The sequence below is a fragment of the Podarcis erhardii genome, assembly GCF_964252035.2.
Source record: "Podarcis erhardii genome assembly, chromosome: 1".
In the NCBI taxonomy this organism is placed as follows: domain Eukaryota; kingdom Metazoa; phylum Chordata; class Lepidosauria; order Squamata; family Lacertidae; genus Podarcis; species Podarcis erhardii.
In genome coordinates this window covers 114,390,584-114,413,107 of record NC_138497.1, presented here as the reverse complement: position 1 = coordinate 114,413,107, position 22,524 = coordinate 114,390,584, and the positions used below count along the sequence as shown (strand labels likewise).

The 22,524-nt window shown below is 39.5% G+C and overlaps 1 protein-coding gene and 1 long non-coding RNA gene across 5 annotated transcripts in view; both read right to left on the bottom strand.

Annotated features, from left to right (window-relative positions):
* Positions 1 to 22,524, bottom strand: part of LOC309335933 — a 771,786-nt gene that overhangs the window by 26,358 nt on the left and 722,904 nt on the right. The window lies entirely within an intron of this gene.
* NCKAP1 (NCK associated protein 1) overlaps positions 1 to 22,524 on the bottom strand; it is a 49,752-nt gene that overhangs the window by 17,801 nt on the left and 9,427 nt on the right. For 2 of the 4 annotated variants that reach the window (XM_081861448.1, XM_081861450.1), the window contains 12 exons: positions 21,242 to 21,352; positions 12,904 to 12,996; positions 12,586 to 12,642; positions 11,804 to 11,946; positions 11,618 to 11,708; positions 8,814 to 8,951; positions 7,491 to 7,539; positions 5,231 to 5,387; positions 4,656 to 4,712; positions 3,318 to 3,414; positions 3,080 to 3,186; positions 1,088 to 1,220 (listed from right to left, as the gene is read on the bottom strand). In XM_081861448.1, coding sequence (XP_081717574.1) covers positions 1,088 to 1,220; positions 3,080 to 3,186; positions 3,318 to 3,414; positions 4,656 to 4,712; positions 5,231 to 5,387; positions 7,491 to 7,539; positions 8,814 to 8,951; positions 11,618 to 11,708; positions 11,804 to 11,946; positions 12,586 to 12,642; positions 12,904 to 12,996; positions 21,242 to 21,352 — 1,233 coding nt within the window. The remainder of the gene's footprint in view (positions 1 to 1,087; positions 1,221 to 3,079; positions 3,187 to 3,317; positions 3,415 to 4,655; positions 4,713 to 5,230; positions 5,388 to 7,490; positions 7,540 to 8,813; positions 8,952 to 11,617; positions 11,709 to 11,803; positions 11,947 to 12,585; positions 12,643 to 12,903; positions 12,997 to 21,241; positions 21,353 to 22,524) is intronic. The other 2 variants (XM_081861449.1, XM_081861451.1) reach the window with 1 other exon arrangement.

Genomic DNA, 22,524 nt, shown 5'->3' with positions numbered 1-22,524 from the left:
CTTATCGCTGCCTGAATAGCACACAGGTTCCACAATGAAAGAAACGTGGGATATAAATATAAGGACATAATTTTTAAAAGTAGCGGGATAAATAGTGAGTGGTGCCAGTGGAGCACATGTAGGACTAAGGTGCACATAGTTTATGTATGAGAGAGGACTGTGTGTGAAGGACTGTGTGTGAAGTACATGAGAAGAAGGGCAGCTGTATACAGAGAGCCTGCTTCTTCTCCCTGCACCACCTCAAAATCACCCCACAAACTTTCAGACTTCCACTTGGGCAATTAAAGTATGGAAACTGTTTTTCTGACATAGGGTTGCGAAGTGGGGTTAGTATTATTTCACGGGTGCCAATGTCACTTAATCCACCTAATGTCACTTAATCCACCAAGTCTATGATGCTTGTAATTTGTTTCTCAATATAGGGAATCAATAACTTGGCACATTTTTAGCAGTAGTCCAAAATAATGGAAGTTATGAGCGCTGTATAATAGGATCCTGAATATTTATTTGTGAAAGCAAGACCATTTTAAAGAGCTCCCCTGCCCTTTCAGATGTAATAAACAAATGCTATAATGTACACAATTAAAGGGGCTGAGAACTACAGAGAAGAGACACTGGTTGCTGATTGACTCCATTTTGTTTTCAAACAGCCTTCCCTCATTACAATGTCATCTTAACTACATGCTATTGAAAATTAACAAAAAGATTATTTCCTCCCCAATACAAGCAGCTTTATCCCTACAGGATGACTACTAGTTTAAATGTTGAACATCTACGCGGATGTGTTGTGTAGTATAAAATCTGAGCTCCATCTAGTGGGCAATGAAAAAGTAAAATAGTCATTTTTCAGTGATTGATAGTAACTATGTATCTGTGATTGACTGGTGTCTGTACAAAATATGTAGTTTCTATGGAACCTGTATATCCTGTTTTAGTCTTTGGGTTGCCTAATAGAAGTTCACACCTTACAGGATACTTTAAAGGGTATTTTAACTTCTTAGCATTTCTTCACTCAGGATGAAAATTAACAAGTCAGTACTTAATTCAGTACTTGTAACCTTTTTATAGCAATATCCTCACCACTTACCTGCACAAGTTCATTTAAGACAACTGCATCAAAGCCCGATAGGTACTGCACATAGTATCTTTGCATAACTGGGCCATATTTTCGTACATGTGCCCTGAGCTCTTCCATGTAGAAAATCAGCTCTGCTATGTGCCTTAGGAATGAAAGAGAAACAAAGAATATTGACTAATGTAAGCATGTGTGAAAAATGTCAAGTTGTGTGAAATTCTCATTTTCAGGCTATTTATTGGTCCTTAAATCATGGTTATTTGCTACTTAAGTATATCCAAGTTTTCAGTGAGATAGAGAGAACGCTAGCAGGGAAACTACATGTGGAAAGCCATAATTAAGTAAATAAACACATTCGCTTTATTACTGAAAAAGCTCTCTAGCTTTGCCCCAGTGAGCCCACATAATTAAAGAAAACAGCTATTAAAAGATATATTTGGAAGAAGGGGGGGGGGCGAAGCGGTGGAATTAAGAAAACAAAGAGGGATGGTTTTGCTGACATCACCACTCTTGTTTTCAAGCCCAGTGGGAAGCTACTTGCAGAAAATGTTAAGGGCTGGGTCACAACATGCTTTGAAGTTCAAAAGAAACACTTTTGAAAACAACCTATGGGACAAATGTTCCTGTTGATCCCCTAGAACTGACAATCAATAAAAGTGCGTGGCACACATCCTCTTACATTGCTCTGATTAGAAAAGTATGTGTTGTTTTGGGGAGCAGATTGCTGGGTGCTGAACAGCCACAAGAGAAGGCAACATTCCTCCAGGATCCTGGACTACTATCGCCAAACTGATCCTGAAGGTATTATCTTAGCAGACCAAGCTTGGACAACTATTAAAGGCCTGCCACTACTCGTTTATTTTGTTGTGATATCAGGATTTTCTACATTTTGTAAACGTAAATCAGTTATGGAACTTTATGTATGTGAAGAACCACATGCTGATTGGGAAAAAAGGCATTCAACTATTTGTTTATACATAAAAGTGAAGTTTCAATACAGACACAATTTGCAAAGACAGAAAAAATGAATCTAGATTCAGTTAAGTATCTGAAGAAGTGTGCATGCATTCGAAAGCTTACACCCAGAACAAACTTAGTTGGTCTCTAATGTGCTACTGGACAATTTTTTAATTTATTTAGAAAAAGTGACTGTACAACTTGCTATATAGGGCTTCATATTTACACCAGGAAACTATCCCCCAATTATTGGATGTACTTTGGGGAGTCACAAGACTCTGCTGCTTTTGCTGAAACAGACTAAGAGTTATCCCTTTGGAAATGGTTACAATCTAGACTAGAGAGTTATGCAACTAACTGTTGCAAGCTCAGCGCAACTTTTGTTTGTGATCTGCAAACACAAACACACAGGAATGATAAGCTGCTTTTAAGACTTAGCCGGCACCCCTATACACACATTTCTGAGAGTAAATACCACTGAATTAAATGGGGCTTACTTTTAAGTAGACATGTATAGGATTGCACTTTTAATGTCATTTCAAGGCAGGACTACAGTGTAGCAGCAGGTGTGTGAAGAATCAAAGAAAATGTTTGAAATCTTTTTAGGGAAGCTTCTACATAAGCTGTCTGGATTAAGGCCAATGTGGCATTTTTCACCACTACCCTGCCCAATGCATGCTATTTAAAGGAGCTGAGTTTGGGGACATGGCTAGATAGACACGAGACCTTTGCTATATGAATTCCAGCACATTATTCTGAACTGAATGGCTTTGCATTCATTACACTCACAAATGTATCTTAATGAAATTTTGTTTTCACATCCCACAGTAGCGAAGGGAAACATTATTTTAACATATATAGGAATAGCGGTGATCAACCAAGTCAAGGAAAAAACCTCCATATATCAATGCAATCAAGACCACAATATGCCTGAAGAATAAGAAGAAAAACAAGTAGTAGTACACTATACCAAAGTGCTTTGGCAACAGTGGGTTCCATATCATGCAATAAATCTGAATTTTAAAATATACCAGATATGAAACGTACTTATCTATGAAATCATCTGCACTCTTCTTTGGCATGTTATCTGCATGTCGTAGAAGCCAAATAATTTCATCACGAGCAAACGATAATGCCATAAAGACGAAAAGTGCCTGGAAAAAACCAAACACACATTAAAATGTTTCCCTTTGCAGATATTATAAGTAAATGTACAGCAAATGGAAATGAACTCTGTGGATTGTGACCGTAAATAATTTCCCTCCTATTTACTAAGCTTACTTACCTTGGGACCCAACAGTCCTGGCTGATCTGACAGGACAGTAGCTAGTTCTTTCAGTGCAGACCGTAAAAATTTGCGTCTTTCTCTGTGCATTGAACCACTGTTTTCAGAATACAAATACTGCAATTAATCACCAATATACTGTACTTCAAAAATCATTTCAAGTTGTGCTTAGAGTCCATGGCAGTGCATTCTCAATTAAAAATGGTGTTTAAAAACCACCTCTCATATTGCTCCTTAAGATCAAGTTTTAATACATTTGTGAGGCCATTACATTTTCATGTTACCAGTGGAAATAAAGATTTAAAGAAAACAGTTATGTAAAATCTGTTTTTTGACAGTTTTTTTATATTGGCTGGAACATTGCCTCTGACTTTTATGTAATGTATGCAGCAAACTGGTCTGAGAAAAGAGGTGGGAAGCATGTGGCTCTCCAGATTTTTTTTGGACTCCCATCTCTTAGCAGTCCCAGACAGCATAACCCACATTCATGGATAATCGGAGTTGTAGTCCAGTAGTACCTGGATGGTCACATATTTGCCACCCCTGTACTAAATAATAATATCCAAGATCAGACCAGCCATGCCTGGAGAGCTCAGTTGGTTAGAAGGTGGTACTGATAACACCAAGGTTGCAGGTTCGATCCCTGTATGGGACAACTGAATATTCCTGCATTGCAGTGGGTTTGACTTGATGATCCTTAGGGTCCCTTCCAGCTCTACAGCTCTATGTAAGGCAAAGGTAGGAAATGATTTTCATCCCAGGGTTGAATTCTTTTCTGGGCAATCTTCCATGAGCCACATGCCCATAGTGGATGGGGCCAGAGGTCAAAGCAGGAAGAGTTCTCAATATGAATTTTACCATTGTACAGTAGGCTACACACAGCAACCATTCTACCCTCCATCCAAGCAGCATTACCAGAGTTCAAGGACACATTCCAGAACTGCAAGGGATGTGGCCTGTGAGGGGGGTGACCTGGAGAGAGTCCAAAGGGCCAGATAGGGGTCTGGAGAGACACATTTGGCCCCTGGCCCTGAAGTTCTCCATTCCCAATGTAAGGGAACACAGAGTGAAATTCACTGTATAAAATATAGGCTTGGATTGAAAGATCCAGCTGGTGAACAGGAAGCAAAACCAGCTTCCAAGTATGTAGGAGCAGCAGATGAGGAAAGAGAAACTGGCAACTCTCTACCCAAAACAAGCAAGAGATTCTTCTGTTTGCCATGAGGTGCTTTTAAGCAACTATCTTTCAGCATTGCTGATACAGTTGTATAGTTTGGCTAAATACTGAAAAATGTAATTAGTAGTATTTTATAAAAACATATTTTACAGTACACTTACGCATGTGATACAGCCGCTTCCTTGCACTCTCTTATGTCGTTAATACGTTTGTTATAGCTGCAAGTGTAAACAAAATGTATAAACATATTGGTGATAAAGACTTCCCATCTCTCTACAATTGCATCAGAAAGAGCAACTTTCCTTTAACTAACCAGTTCCTGGAAAAAGGCTTCCCAACGGGTCAGTTAAGGTCCTGTATTTAGATCAAATGCCATCTCAGACTTAGGAATAAGTGAACATGGAGCTAGGCTTCAATTTCTGAACAAAGTTAAAAGGCATGCAACCAAAAGTAAAGTTTAAATTTAAAGCAACTCCAAGAATTAGGTGTAAAAAACCCCAATTCAAGCACAATGAAGAACCTGGGTAAAGGAAAGTGGGGTATTTTATGTGGGGGAAAGTAAAAGGAGGGAGAGCATATGCAAGATGCTGCTGCTTTCTCAATCTCAACCCTAGATATCACTGAATTCCACAAGACTTCTCTTGTTCATCTATCTCTCATTTGCCACTATATGCATATATATATATATAGCGAATGCAATAAAATCTAATCTATATCTATATTTCAAAAACCGTACCCTCTTATGTTTACAAACAAGTCTTCTGCAGCTTTGTGAATATGGAAAACTTCATCCCGAAACAAAGCCAAGCAAGAACTGCTTTGAAGAGCAAGCTTCCAAAGGGTCAAAGCAGTTGCATCACTGTTCAGGACTCCATGGCACAAAATAAACCCAACTTTGAAAAGAGAAAGAAAAATCAGCATTATGTAAAAGTCATGGTGACAAATTCAAACTGTTGTTTGTACCACCAGTGGTCCACAAGCTTCATTAAGGTGGTCTGCAGCATTCAGTGGATTTGTAGTTGAAGATAGGAGATGACACATCCATTGTATTAAATATTCATATTGATTATTAATGGTATTTTAATTCTTTGCCCTATTTCTTATATTGCATTTAACTGTATAGGTGTCTCCCCACTTGAATGCAATCAGCATGTGTGTTCCAGCTGACACACACGAAAAAAGGTTCAAAAAGGGGGTGGAACAGGGCCAGAAGTGAAACGGGGCAATCCTCACTTACGCACATCCCGGTGATGCGCATGGCTGGCCCAAAATGGAACCCCCATGTAAGTGGGGATTCCCCTGTACTACAATTCCATGGAATGCAATAAAATCTAATGTAAGAAGAAATAAGCAGCACTAAAAACACAATTAAAAATCATGCAGCATCTAGCACAGTGTATTACAATTGCTATAACAAGCTGAAAAATCATTAAGTGCTCCACTAAGATCCTCAGCAATTTTCAAGGGGTCCATGGTGGGGGGGAGGTTTGGGAACCACCGTTTTATAGGAACATAGGAAGCTTATAATGAGTTAAACCATTGGTCCATCTAGCCCAACAAGGTGACTGGCAGGAGACAGAAAGGAGCTTCTGCATGCAAGTGAGATTGCTCTGTCACATGTGTGGTCTTCCCCATAGATTTATTTTCCTGCAACTAACAGGTAAATCCTCAACCTACTTGTCATTCAACAGTCAATGGACTGTAGTCAGCTAAACAGTTCCATTAGGACAAGAGCTTTTGGCTGTGCAGCGGAATTTCCCTGCCCTCTCCTTTCCCCACTATCTGAATCTGCTCCAGAGGGTGGGGGGTGAGGGAACCCAGAACATATTAGGAAGGGGACACATAAGGGATGTATGAGTAAAGGAAACTCCATTGTGTGGCCAAAAGTGCTTGTGCCAGTGGAAATGTTTGGATGCTGCCCAAGTATCCTAACGCAAGTCCACAGCTCACAATAATCAATTTAGGAATAAAGGCTTAATATAGAAAATGCACAGTAGAAATAAATGCTGATAAATCTGATTATAAATTTGCAACATCAACATGGGAAGCAATTTTTGAAAGAGAGGCTCAGGTCCCGCCCTACTAGATACGATAGCAAAACATTTTACCCATAAATGTGCATTTTACCCATAAATGGTATATCTTTTTTCTAGCACATCATCTGCATTTAGTCATGCTGCAAAATGAAATTCTACAGCATGTATAAGTACTCTTGAACTGCCCAAATACAGTAACAAAACAGCCAACGGTGTCAACTTGCACAAAGAACTTTATAACATGCAAAGGAGTCTTTCTCTCCTCCACCCTGCAGCTCCCGCTCCCACCCTTCAAAAACTCCTCTGGAGATTTAGGAGAACCTGTGAGAACATATTTGATGGGTGGGAAAAGAGAAGGGGCAAGTCCAATTGCATCTGCTGATGTGATGTTTGATCTCACCCATAGGACAAAATCCAGCCAAAGTTAAGTAGTTAAAAGTTCTATTACTTCCCCGTAGATACCAATGGAATTAGAAGTGCTTAGCTCTGGAACATGCTTACAAAATTCCAATACCTCAGAACTTAGAGCTTACACAATTGTAACATTGCCTTTTATTAATGGGATAATGAGATCAGAATAGCCTCAGCCTAGCTTCCGTATATGAGCTCCCTGCACACTCCCGCCCAGTGTCTTCACTAAGCTAATAGCTAAGTCAATACCAATGCTAGCCATGGTTATTGCTAAGCACAGTTTGTTTCAAAACCGGGTTTGAAAATTGTTAAAGAATCCTGATAAAGACCAAACCTTGGTTACAATTATGTTGGTTAGCAATGGTTTAAGCTACGTGTGCATTTTGCACATATGAAGACTGGGCCTTGGGAGACAGAATGAGTGCTCCTGCTCCCTTAACCATGGCTAAGAGGTGGGCACTGTTACATCTGAACTGACCTCGTGGCTCCATTATACATGAAAACAGCTGTAAAGAAACAGGAAGCACTTCAGTAGAACATCAAACTTACATATGATCCACTTCTCCATTGTATCCAGAGACAGGTATTCGCATGGCATCTGTTTGTAAAAACAAGCTGTCATCAGAAAATGACACATTGCAATCTAGTTAATACATGAGCTCTGGGTACAATACTTTAAACAAGGCTGATGAAATAATAACAGCTCTCTAAGTGAAATCATTTATTTAGGGAAGGGCTGCTTCAGGGGTACAAAAGGGTTTAAAGTACACTTTCAGGGCTTCTCCACGTTTGCTATAAACCAACTCCTCCTGATCCTTTTTGTGGGCACACCCTGGAAAGGCACGGTCCATATGCTGGGCATAGTTCTAACTCTAGGAGCTTATGGTACATCTTTTTGGTTCCAGGAACAAATGGACAATCTATGCTATGACCTAGCAGCCTGATGAGGCACGCAGATCAAAATGATCTTAAATAATCTGAGATCCACTTGTTACTCACTCTGGCTTTGAGGCAGTGGGAAGACAGCTGGAGGACAGGTAGAGTAAAATTAATGGGAAGGTTATTCAAACACTAGGAAAAGACTATTATTGGGCCTACTCTGTGGTGAAGCAACTATTCTTCTGCCTCTTCTCAGTGTCATTCAGCAGAGCTTTGGAAATCTGGCCCAGGGGCAGATGCAACAGAACCTTTGGTATAATGCTGCAACACATTTGCAAGACACTTTGAGGACATATCCCATATCGATTATGACATGACTCCACTTCTTGTCCACACGTCCCTCAGAGAAGGCACATGGAGAAGGGTCTCTGACGGTGAATGAAGCTCAGGTATGTTCATATGAGCAGAGTTAACTCCTGAGGTATTTGGGTCCTGAGCTGCATAAGGTTTTATATATTAAAAACATAACTCTGAATTGACTTTGGAAAATAATTGGTAACTGGCACAGTTGTAACAGAATTAGTGCTAGACACTCAGATCAGAGTCAGAAATCTGGCTGCCAAATTCCGTGCTAGCTGCAGTTTCTAAACCATCTTCATCAGCTGCCCCACATATAACACACATGGCAGTAATTAATCTAGAGTGCAAACAGCAAAAGTTAGGGTCATATCTGGCCCACCAGCTGATGCTGATGGAAGGCACTGTGTGCCATTGAGGCCACTTGTGCCTTGAGTAACAGTAGATGCAGAAGTACCCCCAAAGTGCACACTTGTTCCTTCGGGGGGAGTCTAGCCTCATTACACACACACACACACAGAGAGAGAGAGAGAGAGAGAGGGAATGAATGAATGAATAACCTCAGCTGGGAATTTTCAAAAGCAAACCTCACAAACTTTAAGTTCCACAGAATTGAATCAAAGTAAAGTATCGTACTGTGTCTGACTGTGCAGGATTAAGCATTGTGCTGGGAGCGCTGATGAGGCTCAAGAGTTGTGCGTTTCTCCATTGGTCAGCTGAGAGGTTTCGTCGAGGATAGACCATCTGGAGTGAGATTAGGGCATCTGAAAGAGCCTAGAAAACAGTAAATACAAACATATTGTTTAGAACGATTAGCAGTTAAGTACAATAAATACAATTTAATGTTTTTCTAATCTATTCCATTATTACAGTACTCTCAAGCGTCTAATGGTCATGTATTTCATGTCTATCCAACACTGTATGAGACAAATGCTGGGACTTGATATATTTTTTCCTTGCCTCACAAACTTGCAACCTTTGCCAAAGGATTTTAAAATTTAAAATATTATTTTAAAGTGCAAATTGTAAGTTCTTAAATAACTAGGTTGATATTAGAGAATTTGGATACAGTATAAGCATGTGAAGTCAAATGGGCCTTAGAAAGCACTGCAAATAACAAGGCCAGTGGAAGTGATGGTATTCCAGCTGAACTACTTAAAATTTTAAAAGATGATGCTGTTAAGGTGCTACACTCAATATGCCAGCAAGTTTGGAATACTCAGCAGTGGCCAGAGGATTGGAGAATATCAGTCTAAATCCCAATCCCAAAGAAGGGCAGTGCCAAAGAATGCTCCAACTACCGCACAATTGCACTCATTTCACATGCTAGCAAGGTTATGCTTAAAATTCTACAAGGAAGGCTCAAAGCAGTATGTGGACCAAGAACTCCCAGAAGTGCAAGCTGGATTTAGAAGAGGCAGAGGAACCAGAGACCAAATTGCAAACATGCGCTGGATTATGGAGAAAGCTAGAGAGTTCCAGAAAGACATCTACTTTTGCTTCATTGACTAGGCAAAAGCCTTTGACTGTGTCGACCACAGCAAACTATGGCAAGTTCTTAAAGAAATGGGAGTGCCTGATCACCTCATCTGTCTCCTGAGAAATCTCTATGTGGGACAAGAAGCTACAGTTAGAACTGGATATGGAACAACTGATTGGTTCAAAATTGGGAAAGGAGTACGGCAAGGCTGTATATTGTCTCCCTGCTTATTTAACTTATATGCAGAATTCATCACGCGAAAGGCTGGGCTGGATGAATCCCTAGCCGGAATTAAGATTGCCGGAAGAAATATCAACAACCTCAGATATGCAGATGACACAACCTTGATGGCAGAAAGTGAGGAGGAATTAAAGAACCTTTTAATGAGGGTGAAAGAGAAGAGCGCAAAATATGGTCTGAAGCTCAACATCAAAAAAACGAAGATCATGGCCACTGGTCCCATCACCTCCAGGCAAATAGAAGGGGAAGAAATGGAGGCAGTGAGAGATTTTACTTTCTTGGGCTCCATGATCACTGCAGATGGCGACAGCAGTCACGAAATTAAAAGATGCCTGCTCCTTGGGAGAAAGGTGATGGCAAACCTAGACAGCATCTTAAAAAGCAGAGACATCACCTTGCCAACAAAGGTCCGTATAGTTAAAGCCATGGTTTTCCCAGTAGTGATGTATGGAAGTGAGAGTTGGACCATAAAGAAGGCTGATCACTGAAGAATTGATGCTTTTGAATTATGGTGCTGGAGGAGACTCTTGAGAGTCCCATGGACTGCAAGAAGATCCTTAATTTCTTAAGGAAATTAACCCTGAGTGCTCACTGGAAGGACAGATCCTGAAGCTGAGGCTCCAATACTTTGGCCACCTCATGAGAAGAGAAGACTCCCTGGAAAAGACCCTGATGTTGGGAAAGATTGAGGGCACAAGGAGAAGGGGACGACAGAGGACGAGATGGTTGGATAGTGTTCTCGAAGCTACCAGCATGAGTTTGACCAAACTGCGGGAGACAGTGGAAGACAGAAGTGCCTGGCGTGCTCTGGTCCATGGGGTCACAAAGAGTCGGACACAACTAAACAACAACAACATAAGCATGTTATCCCTACAGTCAATTTCTAAGCTGAACCAATGTATCTACCAGACAGAAAAACCTCCTTTAGCTAAATATATGTAAATGAAGATCCAATTTGATCATTTCTCAAAGACTCGAAGCTTGCTTCAAACTGTTATGGGCACGGAATATTTTTTTCCTACTCTGCTTTTTTTGCAAGGATGGGGATAGTCATGGCAGAGTAGGACAGAAAGGAGCAACACTGGCAAGAAGTGAAAATAACAGACCTCAGGATTTTGTGGAGAATGTATATGGGCTAAAAGTGGGAAGTTTATATGCATGGTCCCCTTTTCAGGTGTTCTAATTTTGAGAGGGTTTGAAGGGTAATTCTAAGTGCAGTCACCTGAATGTGCTTAGAATCCCCCTTCAGACCTTCTCTCTAAATATGGGAAGGTTTGAAGTAGTATCGGTGTGCAGGGAAACACTGCAGCAGGGATTGTGCATGCACATCCCCAACTTGACCTTTTCAGGCCCACACTTGTGCCTGAAGAGGTGGTTCGGTGTGCTGGTACCTTAGTCCCACACTTAAGCCTGCAATCCTACACTCACTTTCCTGGGAATAAGCCCCAATGGATTCAATGGAACTTTCCTCTTCTAAGTAGACATCTTCAGAATTGCCATTAACCTCACAAACTATCATGGGTTTGGGTTGTCTAAATGAACTATTTAATTCTTTTAAATGCACACAGAAAGAGGGGAAAGCTTGTCAATTTTATTAAAAACTGCTTATCCTCAATTTTCTGTTTTTTTAAAAAAACTTATAAAAAAATATTTTCAGAAAAAAGGGGGGAGAGACAGTCAGACAAATGGTCAGAAAGAGGAGAAAAAGGCTTATACATACTTTACTATGTGGTACAAATTCCTCCATCATCTTCTTCAAAGGGTTCTCATAATCCACAATCATCTGGCCAAGACGTGGGTATTCCCTATCACTAAAAAAAGCAACAAACGAGATTAAGGAAAATGCATTGTATAACATGCTCCCAATCATCACAAAAAAGACATTCAGTGTGCTATGCATTTTTACCTTGCTCCATGTGTCATCTCATGAGCATAGTTGTACAACCCTATGATGGCCTTCCGCTCTTCAATCCGAGACAGCAATATCATTAGTGTTGTGTAGGTTATGATTAAATCTAGGTAGTTCTTTGTTAAATCAAAATTTACAGTCTAGAAATGAAATACAAAAAAAGTTTTGTATTGTAACAGATTACTCATATCATCTTCAAGTTCTAATCCTTCATACATTTCATATGCATTTGAAACGTCTCACACAACTTAAAATTAGCACCTATTAAACATAGAGAAGCACCTTAAATATATTATCTTTATTTACTGTAGCACATACTAAACACTAAAATGTGTAATAGGTTAGCACAACTCAATGGACTCACTCTTAGAGGACTCCAGGCTGAATGGCCTTTTCAGGTATTTCCAAGAATTATGTTAGAAAGCAGTGCATACATAAAGGACCAAAACTCCCAGACAAAACTAATACATTGGAAGTGAGCTACAGCATCATTTGACCATTTTCCACCTTTACTGCAATTAGAGGAATAGGTCAAGACCAATGTTTGAACAGCCACTTTAACTCCCAGTCCATTTCCAGGCACAATTTCGTAGTATTTGTATTGATTTAAAGGCCTAAACTATTTAGGACTCAGGTCATTTTTATCTCAGCTGTGCAGTGTAATCCTATGCATGTTTACTTGGAAGTAATTTCCCAATGTGTTCACTTGTGCTCGCTCCCTAGTAAATGTATTAAGAATTGCAGTTCAATTGAATTTTTAAAAACTTTTGTGGACTTACAATATCAAAGAAGACTTGGCAAACATCAATAGTGTTCAGCAATTCACAGACATGGTCCTTGAAAACAAAAAGAGAAAGGAAAAATCTGAAATTATTACTGGACATTTTCCCCTGAATTTGGAAAAAAAACCAAAAACACACCCTCAGCCAATAACAGCAATACGTTTTTTAAAAAACAATTTTTAAAATATCCATTACTTTAACATAGAAAGCACTTTTAAAAAGCAATTCATAATAAATTATTTAATCTGCAGTCAATGGTTGTGAAATTCTATCAAGGCCTGCAAGAGCAGCTGAACTGTACTTCAGGTGCCTTACCTTAAATTCCATAACATCAACAAACGTGAAGTAATATAAAGCCAGATTCTTCAGAATCTCTGATTTCTCTTTCTGCAGCTGAGCAAGCTGTTGCTACAAATCAAACACACACACACATATAAACTAAACAGTTCTTGAAAACAAATGCATAATTTTAAGAAAGCCAAGGAATCATACTTGCAAGAAGCAGGTACACAATTTTTTACAGGGATCAAATGTTTAGTGCATTTCTCCAATAGCAAGGTCTTCATGGTTGTGATTTTAATATATGAACAAACTAAGGGGCACAATTCCTCCTGCCTTAAGCTCAATAAGTCACTCTCCCTCCCATTGATGTAAGCATCTACCATTCTGCTGGCAATTGTCAAGAAAACAGGAAGCCAGTGACTGCTTCCCCTTCCTGACCTCTGCCCAAGCCAGACTCTGACCTGGAGAGGGAGGGCTAGATGGGCAAGTAGCAAACAAGCTAGCTTCCCATTCCAGGAACTGGCAGCACACTGCTGCACATGCAAACCTCCCTATCCACATGGGCCAAGGGGCAGAATGTAGAAGCAAGGATACACCTTTGGGCTATATGCAATCCTTCCAAGCATGTTAAGAAAGTGATGGTGCCCACATTCTGCAACTAAATGCTTCTTCTAATAAGCGCCAACTACCAGCTAATTAGTACACATTAGTACCAAAATTATTAACTATAACTACTAGAGATTAGAGAGTGTTAAAAAGGAATTGGTTAAACGAGTAATTAGCCAAAGCAAAACCATTAATGAGCACAAATCAGCATGAAAGAAAATAAGGACAGATTTCTTGAGGTGGGAAAAGAGGTGACAGCAGAGTTTACAGATTTTACTACGGAGAAAACAATACGCTTTAAATTCAGAACTTACCAAAAAGAATATCCAGGCAAAGCCACGTTAAGCATGCAAAATAAAATGTAGATACAAACATAAAATACAGTCACGGTTCTTTAAGCAGTCCCATATAACACAATATACATTAAAACACAAGCAACAAAAGAAACAAAGATGAAAAAGAAGCAAGAGGATAGCGTGTTAGACACTGGTGAGGAAATGGAAGAGAGACTATGAATACAAGGATATTCAGTAGTTGTAAAAGTAGATTTTCACACTGTATTTTTCAGCAGTGATCAAATGTGTTATTCCTGCAGGATACAAACTAATCAGTAGAAAGGGAAAGAATAAAGTTACACAAAAGACTAGCGAAGAATTAGATCATCTTTCAACTTCCTATATTAATTTTAAAAAATATATTCATGCCCTTCAAATGTATAGAGAGCATTTAAAAACACACATCTATGCCACACAGTTGTAAGCATAAACTAGATAGACAATGTCTTCCACAAAGTTGCACAGGGATTTTCACTTATTTTCATTGATAAATATCACACTTTAAAATTACATTCTTCCATTTGACATTAATAGAGGGGGGGAAACTTTTACCCAAATTCAATTTTCATTATACACATATGGATCACAAAAATGGAAAGCATTCCCTGTTTCATAAAAATGCTAGTCAACAGAACTATGAAATTGAAGGTTGGCATCTCATGACTCCTGGCCACTGCAATATTGAAAATCCTGCCCACTCTAGTTTTTTGTGTATCTAGGTCAGTGTGGCCATCCATTTCTACTTTGTCTTTACATAGACATCATAAATCAAAGTCAAAAAGCAATAAGAACATTTCCAGTACAAAATAGACTGAAGTCTAATGGAGCCTGCAGGCAGCATATTTATGTAAAATAAGATTTGCATATTTTGCATGTAAAAGCACATTCAGCATAATCTATGTTTAAATAGTATGTAGAGCCAATTAGACTTGTGTATTTTGTACAGGAAATGCTGTCATTGCTTGTATCTGGGTCTATGTAAGGAATAAATGAATGACCAGTTCAACTACTTTGATACCATAGAATAATCAAAATATTAAGAGGGTGGCATCAGCAACAGAATCTTGATAAAAGTTTACCTTTTGAGAAAAATGAAAGGTAAATATTGCGGGCCCAAATTCAGGAGGGTCTGTATGATTCTCCAATTCATGAACACATAAAAAGTCCGATATGATTAAGGGCCTTTCCACAGTCACCTTCTTTCATATGCATCTAGCTAAATAACTCTCCCTTGACATATATATATTACTTATATCTCAATCATACACACACATTCTGCAATTGGATAACATCATACAACATCGTACTGGCTAGACATAAATAAGAACGGGAGGGGGGGGGGCGGATCAAGGAAAAGAAACTGAAAGACCACACGGAGCATTATACAGCATAAGACAGTAGCGTAACCACATTAAAATGTACACACCTTTAGACTGGTAATGAAACAAAGAGCAGTTAAGTGTACATAATTCAATCTTATGGCTATATCCATATATATTATAGTAGAATATTTATACAGAAAAGTATCAAAAATTAAAGTTGTTTTCTGAAAATATTTATCACTTAGTGAAGAAATATTTATTTCACCAAAGCTATCAAACCACTTAGCCTTTTACCACAGTTTTAAATGTTTTATGCTTTTTATGTTTTCTGTAGTCAAGAAGCAAGACTGGTAATTAATTCAACTTTAAACAGTATTTACTTATACCTTTCCCGAATTAATGTTACTGATGCTAGTCATTACATGCCTTCAGATAGGGGGCTGATGAAAATATTAGACCCCATCTCAGACTACTTGTAATGATTTTTTCCAGGAATTTTTGTCCAATTAGATCTATAAACTACGCCAGCCCACCTGAAACATATGCCAAGATTCAAAGAACCACAAAACCAGTCCTGTGATCCCAAGAGAGCTTTAGATTCACACACACCCCTTTTCTTTTTAACCTCTCTGGCCTCCCAAAAACTGCATGACACACTGCTTTTGAAAGGGAGGAGGACTTCAATAGTAGTTTGGTGGGGGATTAGCTGGAAATTCCAGTGCAACAGGAATTTCACTTACCACAACATGTGTGATGACAGGTATGAGTCATCCCACCAATGTTAGAGCTGCAGAGGTGTGTGATCACTTGGGAGTTGAATGATGACCACCTTTTCCTCAACATTAGAAGAAAAACTTGCAACTGGTTGGCTGCTGAACTGCTATGGAGCCTGGAGCACCCCACCAGCACCTCCCCTCCCACTTTTCCAACTGCAAGTTTAAAGCAGGGCTGGGATCTGTCCCTGGCCTTATATATCAGATAGCATACCAGAAGTGAGTGAGCGTGTGAACGTTATATGTACAGTGGACTCGGCCTACTGTACCTATAACCTATAACCTAGGACTGTATGTGAACAGCACAAGTCAGAAGTCCTCAAGAACAAAGGTTAATACAAATTATTGTAATTAGTATAATTAACCCTGTTCTTTTTTTACAGTTCTAATAGAATCAGATATCTGACTACTATTCTGTTACCATTGCTGAGAACCAGCTGCTTTTGGTCCACTGTCACCTGGTGGTAGCCATTCTCTCAGGCTACCTGAACTATTTCCATTTTAGCTGGTTCTAGAATACAGCTGACTATAACTTTAAAAACTGTTGCCCGAGTTTGTTTTTTTCCTCCTCCTTCCCCATCCCTTTTTCACTGAGTGTTATATATTTCATATTGTAAGCCTGAGTGCAGGGATTCTCTTACTACTAATCTTTGTAAGCCCCTCAGAGAGCTTTTCCAGTTAAAGAACTGGGCAAGATTGCTTTAAAGAAGCAAGCCAAGTCAAAAAGTGGACAATATTCAATGGGTTGTTTAGTTATTTTCTATCCCTATCTAAAATTCCACTGGGCCTTGTGATTCAACACATCTTTTTGGTCTCAGCACCGAGATTGGGGGGGGGGTTTGAGGGTCAAGGCGGATTAGTTATTCTACATGTGGGATTTCAGATAGATTTCTAAAAATTGCCTAAGTAGGCTAGTTGTCCAATATTCCATCAAATAATATCAGTATTGTTCTGCAAGTTACACTGCCAGAAAAAATGCAAATGTTTTAAATTATTCATTCAAGATCTTGTCTACAGGATTTCAACCTAATATTAAAATAAAGCTTGGATCTTTAGTGTTACAGCAAGTATTCCAGAATGGCTCATTTGCATGCTTAGCCTGAGGGCTTCTCTTTAAATACAGATATAAACCCTATTAAAGTACCATCTCAGCTTGCTCCTAGTTAAAAAGGAACTGATTGTTTAAACTTATTTAACACAATCCTTCAAGAGAGAGTTCAAAAAGGGGAAGATTTCAGCGGTTTTGCTTTTAAGAGAGCTGGAGTACAGAAAGTATAAGGAACCCAAAACAGCTCAATAAAAAAAACCTGAGAAAATCAGAACAGGGGGAAGTGTACCTCAACTCTTTACAGCACCACAGGTTTTAGCCTTTCAATTGTCTTCTTATAGATAAGACAGATGGCATACCAGAAATATGCATACCACCCAATGTAAATATTACAATGGCACCTTACTACAGTTTGATTCCAGGATATCCTAGAGCAGAGCTTTTCAACCCCTTTGAATCCACGGCTCCGTTGATCACCTACATTCTTTCTGCAGCAACCCTGTGGGGCTCTGGAACCCAGTTATGTCACCCCTTGCCTGCAGAGCTGGCAGCCCCTCACTCCTTTTCAAACACCCTTCCTTGTGGAGTGTTCCCTCAGCCTCCTCTCCTATCCCCACTCCTTGGGAGTGCTTCAAGCAGCTGTCGCCACTGCCCCCAGTCTCTGAACCACCTGCCCCAGAGAGAGCTGTCTCCTCAGGGGCCTGGGAAGAGGATGCCTTGGTGGCCCGACAGAGACTGGCCAAAGGTGAACATGAGGCCAGAACTATACCTTGGGAGGCAGCAGTGACAGCAGCGGGTGCTGCCCGCATGGTGGAAAAGCTCCCCTTCAGCACTGGGCACTTAGCTTCCAGGCAGGCCTTGTACACAGTAAGCACAAGAAAGGCGAGCACAACACCTGCCTGCCAAGCCTCCCACTTGTCTATTCATTCTCAACAGCAAGGTCTGGTGGACTGGCTGGCTGGGCTCCCTCGCCTGCTTGCTTGCTTGCTTACTTACTCTAAGGCTGCCTGAGCTCATGGTAACCAGTATCCCCTGGCCAACCCCAGAGACACCATTCGCCTGGGGAGCTTGTAGCCAGGGCTGCTGCAACAAACAGTTGTGCAAGCCTTTGGGAGGCAGAGACATGAGAGGGCATCAGAGGGAGGGAAGGAAAGAAGGAAGGAGACCAGTGTTGCCTGTGGCACTCCTTACCATCATTCAGGGCACCCCAGGGTGCCATAGCACACTGGTTGAAAACCAGTCCTAGAGCATAAGAACTCTGGATGAACTGCTTATTCCCATACTACTAAGAGTACTTAGATACCTGTCCTTTTACATTTCTTCCCTTTACCCCACTCTCCAAATTATTCTTATCTCATTAGGCAATGTTCTAATTGCTGTAACCCACCCTGGGAACTTGGGGTGAAGTGTGGGTAATAAATAATAACAATAACTACTGCAAATTCCTTTCTGCAGTTTGTACCATAACTCAAAAAACAGTTTCACAGTCCAAAACCTATTTCTCATTTTCCTTTAGAAAGTTGCAACTTTCTATTATTTCTATCCAAAGAAAAAAATTTAATTCACCTACAATCAAGCTACATTAAGGTGCGCATTAGATTTGATGGCACATTTACATTCACCAGCAAATACTTTTTTTGGTTTTAATTGTACTCTAGATCCTCATATTCAACTATGGGAGTTCTATACCTCATGGGAGAAAGTCAGTATTTTAAGAACTACAGGAAGATCCTGACACACACAAAAGGGGAACTGACAGCATCTACCAACACGCTTCCCCACAAGTTTCCAAAGGAAAAAAACACTTTCACTCAATTTCTCACACTTCAAAACAAAGTTTTGAATACTTAGGAGGCTTTAACTCAGGCATCCCCAACCTTCAGCCCTCCAGATGTTTTGGATTACAATTCCCATCATTCCTGACCAATGGTCCTGTTAGCTAGGGATCATGGGAGTTGTAGGCCAAAACATCTGGAGGGCCGCAGGTTGGTGATGCCTGCGCTAACTCAAGCTCTTCCACCTTTGAAAATGATGCTTTTCTTGTTAATTCTTGTTAATCTTGTTAATTTCATAGCATTCGTGTCTGATACACAATATTAAACAGGTACAACTTGTCTAACATAGTCCTAAAATAAGCGTTATTAGCTCTGTTCTAAAGGATACAGCCACTTTCTTTAAATTTACACTAGTTGAATACTTTCTTTAGATATCCATTTTTCATGTTTTTGTTACAAGTAAATATTTTTATGCAAACTGGAAACTAAGTTAATAATGCCCATTGCTAAAAAAACAACTAAAGATCCATGTGTGGAACAGAAAATTGCTACACAAATCAGTAGAACTTCAACTGTCAAATGGTATCCAACAAAGTAGTTCTGTTAGCGGAAGGATTTCAGTTTGTACAACAGCATTTTCCCTCCCTCTCCTCTTTCTGCAATACCTCCCACACCTGCTCAAGTCTGCTCTGGAGGGTTGAGGTAAACCCCAGAAAGACTGGGCAGGGGCAGAAGAGGATAGGGAGGGAGGGGGAATTATGTTGTGCAGACAGAAGTCCTTGTGCCAACAGACTTCATTGGATACCACCCACTGCATCCTTCTGATCCAAAGAACTCCAAGCAAAAAGAGGAAATGTATTATTGCTATTCTGTGAACTCTTGTGCAAGACTTCTCATAGAACAGTATCACAGTTGCATTGCATAACTGTATGAGAAACAAGGTGAATGAGGAAGATACAGGCTCCAGTGGGTTATAAAAAAGTATTGAAAGTGCTTGTGTAAAGTCTTACATAAGAACTTACACAAAAAGGAAGGACTTCTCTGGATTGGAGCTCACTTTTCTCACATTATTCTTCCACTAAATCAGAAACAACCCTTCCATGAGCACATGATACTCTGCTAGCAGAACACTTTTGGATCTAAGCCATTATGTTTAAATATATGATGTTACATATGAAATTGTGGGTTGGCAAAATATCTCTGCTTAGTAACTGGCACTGTTTGGCATTTGGCAATCAGTATCACTGAAATAAAAAGTACTAGATGTATTTTAACATTACCTAATAAATGACCATAAGAGAGGGAAGAACACTTAAAATTACCAGTGCTTAGTAACTGTATTGGAAACTTGAATTCTCAAGCACTCATGCAAACTATTGCATGCAGAGAACATGCAAACCCATTACTTGCCTCCCCTTTCCACCTCTGAGAAGAAAACAAACATGTAAAAATATCTTCCTCTCAATTCTCATTATAAAGAAATCACAGTTAGTTTATGAAGAGTTTAATGCATTACAACCAGAATTCAATTAATGTTGTAAACAGTCTTAAATTGCTTTGATCCCATTTTAATTCAAGACATGAAAGTCAATATAAAAGGAACAACATGGCAACAGCAAAACCAAATTATCTGGGGACAAGCAAGGAAACTGAACAAGGCAGGGATGAGAAACCTGTAGACCTCCAAAAAGTTGTTGGATTCCAACTCCTATCAGCCCCAACCAGCATGGCCAGTAGTAAAGAATGATGCAAGCTGGAGTACAACAACTTATGGAAGGCCACAGGTTATGGATTGCTTTAAGTCAAGTAATGGCCTTGTTCCAACTTTCCTGAGACATGCAGAGTCATCTAGTTCTAAGACTGACTCCACAAGAACTGGAACTATTGCAGTTTGGAGGATTACCTAAACTGGAAGCCTCCTGGTCAACTGTTTTCCAGTAGTAAGCCATTTCCATCTTCTGTGAAGATACGCAGCACTTTACATTCTTAAGAAAAACCTCAGAGCTTTATTCCACAATGTGTTTGTTAATATACTGAGCTGTATACACGTAGACTTTCAATGCACTGTCCATAGAATAAACTGACAGCACTCACTCCAAGGAATGTAGCATGCAACTGAAAGCCTTATATGAATTTCTGCCATCAATTCATCATCCTACAAATACTCATACTGCAATTCTGATTACAGAAAAACTGCCCCGCACTGTCTAGGATTAGTATATTCCAAATTTCACAAGGCTTCTGTCCCTTTATAAGAACTGTAAATCTTAAAACTCAATCCAGGACTCTTTCCCCATAATTCAGTCAACAGAAAAAGCTGGAGCTGTGGAACACCTGTCTTTTATACAGTACTGGTTCTTTTGACATATTATCAACACCACTGCGATTTAACCAGTGTCAATATCATTCGGTGCTTCCCTCATCCCACCCAATGGGCAATGCCATTAGAAGAACTGCCAGGTAATAATTATCAAGCAAATCCAAATATTTACAATGTTGTATCATTACTTACATTGTTGTTGCGTGTTTCGACAGCTGGAAATTTTCTGACAATGAATTTGACGGCCGATTCAAGATTTTTGTCAATAAGATATGATGGTTTTGCTTTTGGGTCTCCACATGCCTATGGAAGAAAATGAGAAGAAGAAACTAAACATATATTCTTTTCACTAAATACTATATATTTTTAGCTGATCTTCAATTAGAAACTAGATAGACTTCTTTAGCTTTTTAGTGAGCAGGTGAAAAAAATGAGTGGGGATTCTCACAGCTGGACTATGTAATGTGACACTGTACAGAGATGCTCTTCTACTGGAAAAAAATGCATGGAAATTCAAAGCAGTTAGTGCAGAACAGCAGTGAAGGGGAAGTTCAGTCTTAAAAGAAGAAATGGAAACTTTGGCTAGAAGTAAAGCATGAGGTAGGTTCACCATGTATTTAGTGATGCTAATCAACTGGTAGAAAACTCTAGCTGTCACCACCTATACAGGGCAGTGCTGCGCTTATTGCATTATTAGTATAATTTATCTGAAATAAAGAACCAAGCAATATGTAGTTAACAGTAGTTCACCTGTGATTTCTCTCTAATACGCTAAACAACTTGGAGTAGTTCAAATGGAGTAGAACTATTTAAATTACATTTTAACAAGCTTATCATTAGGCACAGCTTCTGAACCTAGAGCCAGATTCATTATATTTAGGCCTACAAACATGCCACAGCCCCACAAAGAGTTACTTCCATCACAAAAAGCAAGTATTTATGTGGATTTGGTATTGTCATTCCCCACTGAAGTCTACTGTTAGTGAGGTGTGTGGCAAGAAAAAAGTTGACTATTAATGGCACAAACAGCAGGCAAGTTCCATTGCCACATGCTATTTTCTTATCAGCTTGCTTCCTAGGGCATGAATTTAATTTGTATAGAGCGGTTGCATACATTTGCTGAAGGACTGTAATTGGACTGCTGGTAGCCTGTAACTAATGTGCATGTATCAAACAGATTGCACCCCAGACTGAATGGTGACTCCATCTGTACATTAATTTGGACATTTTAAATTTTATCTACTCTTTCATTGATCTCAAAAAAGACATTACTCTCTAAATCACCTGTCACACAATTCTGTTCCTACACAGCTGGCTAGCTGTTTACATAATAAATTTATGATCCCTTGTAACAGTAGAACTCTTTTTTAAAAAGTGCTACATTCTAACATATAGTTAAGACAAGCTGGGACATAAAATGGTGTATAGTTGAACTGTGTAATTAACACACCACTGTTACATACTCAGAAGAACGC